The sequence below is a fragment of the Volvox carteri genome (assembly GCF_000143455.1).
Source record: "Volvox carteri f. nagariensis unplaced genomic scaffold VOLCAscaffold_27, whole genome shotgun sequence".
NCBI lineage: Eukaryota > Viridiplantae > Chlorophyta > Chlorophyceae > Chlamydomonadales > Volvocaceae > Volvox > Volvox carteri.
In genome coordinates this window covers 53,431-56,704 of record NW_003307570.1, presented here as the reverse complement: position 1 = coordinate 56,704, position 3,274 = coordinate 53,431, and the positions used below count along the sequence as shown (strand labels likewise).

Sequence of the window (3,274 nt, the reverse complement as noted above, 5' to 3'; positions counted from 1 at the left end):
GGCGCGGGTACGGCAGCGGGCGGGAGGGGGGGGGGGTACAGCTACGGGCCAAGTGGTGGGGCTGGGGGGTTTAGGGTTTGACGGTCTGAGTCCGAGCAGGAAGGCAAAAGTAAGCCCCCGGGGAGCAAGAACCTCCCTGGAGAGATAGGGCCCCACAACGGGACAACTCGCATATCATCATTCTAATTATCCTCCTCCTCCTCCTCCTCATCATCATCATCATTGTCATCAGTAACATCAGTATTATCATTATCATCGCCAGCTGCTGCTGCATCCCCCGCCTGTGGGCTTATCTGGACGCGGGTTGGAAACGGAAAACCTCCGCTCCAGGCAACTCCAGCAAGAAGCGCCCGGGAGCTGCTTTTTTCGATCAAAAGGAGAACACAGCGGTAGCCGGCAGATCGACGATCATACATGTGGGTCTTGCCCACAGACACCTGATTATGTCACTGGTACGAATGTACGTACGCTTTGCTGTACGGGTCGTACGGGACGTACGAACTCACGTGTAGAACAGTCCTACGTTGAGCAGGGTGGTGGCCACCGCATCACACGCCGCCGGTACGGCGAATACGAGCACTCGGCGCATGCGGAATGCCGGGCCCAGTCGCTGCAGCTCGGCGCGCCGCCGCACCCTGCTCTTGGCGCCCGAGTAGCGCCACTCAAGCAGGAAGAAGGGCAGCAGGCACAGCATCTCGCCGAAAAACATGAAGGCCGACTACTCGAGGAGGAAAAAAAGGGGATGGGGATGGAGGAGGGGATGGGGAAAAAGGGGATGGGGATGGAGGAGAGGATTGGGGAAAAAGNGGGATGGGGATGGAGGAGGGGATGGGGAAAAAGNGGGATGGGTAACCGATGGCGAAGGGCGAAGGGAAGGGCAAGGCGGCGGGTCGGGGGGTGATAAACCCTTACCACTGCTGCATGGACAGACTGGCGGGCAAATCAATGTGCGGGAAGGGGGGGTCGAGGAGGGGAACGGATATGTGAAGGGGGTGGGAAGCTGCCCACGTCAAGAGGAAGGAGGGGGAGGGAAGGAGGGGGGGATTGACGAAACGGGACGCGGGGGAGGTGCGGGAAGCGCTAGGGGGGAACGAAGGCTGGGGGAAAGCGGGTTTCGGGGCTGGCGTGCACACGCGCGGCGGGAAAAGGGGAGGGGAGGAGTTGTTCCCGCGAAGGTCGGAGAGCTGCCGCAGTGAGGTGGCCACACGTGGAAAAGGGGACCGTAAGAGGGGGAAAAGGTTTTTGGCGGGTCTTGGATGGGACGGATGGAGCACGGGAAGGCATGACGGGTGCCAAAGCGGCGGTGAACGCTTCCCTCCTGGGTGAAAGGCTGGCGTGGAAAGGGTAATGAGCCCCCTCGGTAGCAGTGAAAGTAATCAACCTGTGTGCGGGTGCAAACCATTACCGCGGCCGCATACATGATGGGTATGCGGAGCCTGGCCTGGCGTTGTGATAGCGAGGTAGCTTGTAATGTATCTATTTCCGAGTCCAAGCAAATATGGCCTCATACATGTTGTGTCACAAGGCTTGCCTGTACGGCAGGATGGTTAAAAGTGAGGGGTTTCCCATCAGGCGCGTGATCCACCACAGCCAAATCCTGCGTTGGCAGGCGAATGGATTGAATTAGCTGATAACCTGGGCGGAAAGCCCGGGCGCAAGCCTTGAGCGCTGCTGACGCCTTCTGGCGGCACTCGAACCCAAGCTGCGGGGTAAAATTGAGGCACGCAATTCCGCAGAAGTATATTTATCGGGCTAAAGCAAAGCGCCGAGTATGAGGCGCCTCGTGGCCAACGCACGGTGTCGAAACACTCAGCCGCTGCAATTGAGGTAATAAGGGAATGCCGCATTTCACAGGGTACCTGGAATTTTGTCGTGAGGGTATTGATAGTACCAAAAAATAGCATGCAGCTTGATAAAACGACAACCTTCAGCCGGGCCATTTCTCCGTCCGGAAGCAAAGTGCGCACTAATTAGGCATGCACGCCAGCAGCATAACAAGCCGTGCCTTTTTAACATAAAACTGTAACCAAGTTCCTTAACATTACACAGCAATACAAGACACGTGCGCGTTTGCCGCATGAGTGCGCTGTCATGGCATGCGCCGTACAATTCAAAGATACTCGAGCAGCAGAATTGATCCGCCCATGACACCTTGAACTTGTTGCACTGCTAAAGACTGCGGTGTCGTTACTTCATCGAAAAGGATTGTCCTGGAGCGCACCGTGCTTTTGGACCGTTTGATGTTGTGGACTGAGCTACGCTGGCTACCATTTTAACACGCTCTAACTTATTGGGGCAGCGATTACCTACAATATTCTTACTTGCAACGATGCAATCGAACGCTTGGGTGGCAGGCGCCCATCCATCGCGGTGTGCGGCTCTGCTGCAGCCGCTTCCCCAGAGCCTGGCCCCCAAGCCCTTCACTGCCGCCATAAGCAAAAGCGGGGGCTATGCATCATCCCACCGGCCGCATTTCGCACCGACCCGGTCAGTATCATCCGCCTCCGCAGCAGCCGTGGCTGATGCAGCAGCAGCAACACCACCGTCGATCCGGGAGTCCGCGCCAGCTCTACACAAGCGGCCTCAGGCGCTTCTCTCCGCAACGTCCTGCGCGGCATTGGGACGCCGGGTCGCCTGCCGGAGTGCAGCCACGGCGTCACCACCAGCACAGGCCGCCGCACCCGTAGAAACGGAGGTACGTCCCCTCCCCTCCCTTCCTCCGCGCCACCCCACTCCCCCATTTCCCGAGTGGTCGGAAGTGAAGGACGTCTTCCCCCCCTTCCCCCTTCCCCCACACACGTGCGCGTGTGTCTTATCACGGGGTTCGGTCATCTCCACGCTTGAGTGCAACCGGCAAACCCCCGTTCACACGGCGGGCGCCTGGGCGGGCTCCGCCAAGGAAGAACGAGGGGGTCCGTGTGCGCGCGCGCGTGTGTGTGTATGGCGCTTTAGAAGAAGGGCGAGGACTGGGGGTGATGGCGATGGGCACCATCTACACACACGATCTTCCCATGGGTTGCGGTGTGCGGGTATTTCCCCCCTTCCCCTCCCCTTCCCTCTAGCTGACAAGCTGATGATGACCGGGGCCTAGCCGCCTGGGCACACGATTGACTCAGCGGGCCCGGCGTGAAGAGGCCCGTGTAACGCCTCGCTAGGAGGGGGGTGGGGCCCGGTTGGGGTTGCCCCGGGGTGGCGGGGCCCTGGCCCCCTTCCGGACGCAGCACACGGGGTTGCGGTGTGTTGTTTGTGTATGTATGTAAGTATGTATGTATGT

General features: G+C 59.3%; 1 protein-coding gene across 1 annotated transcript in view; it reads right to left on the bottom strand.

Annotated features, from left to right (window-relative positions):
* Positions 1–709, bottom strand: part of VOLCADRAFT_92585 (uncharacterized protein) — a gene marked incomplete at both ends in the record, with an annotated part of 5,973 nt that extends 5,264 nt beyond the window's left edge. Inside the window, one exon of the mRNA XM_002951950.1 lies at positions 507–709. Coding sequence (XP_002951996.1) covers positions 507–709 — 203 coding nt within the window. The remainder of the gene's footprint in view (positions 1–506) is intronic.
* Positions 710–3,274: the final 2,565 nt, after the last annotated feature.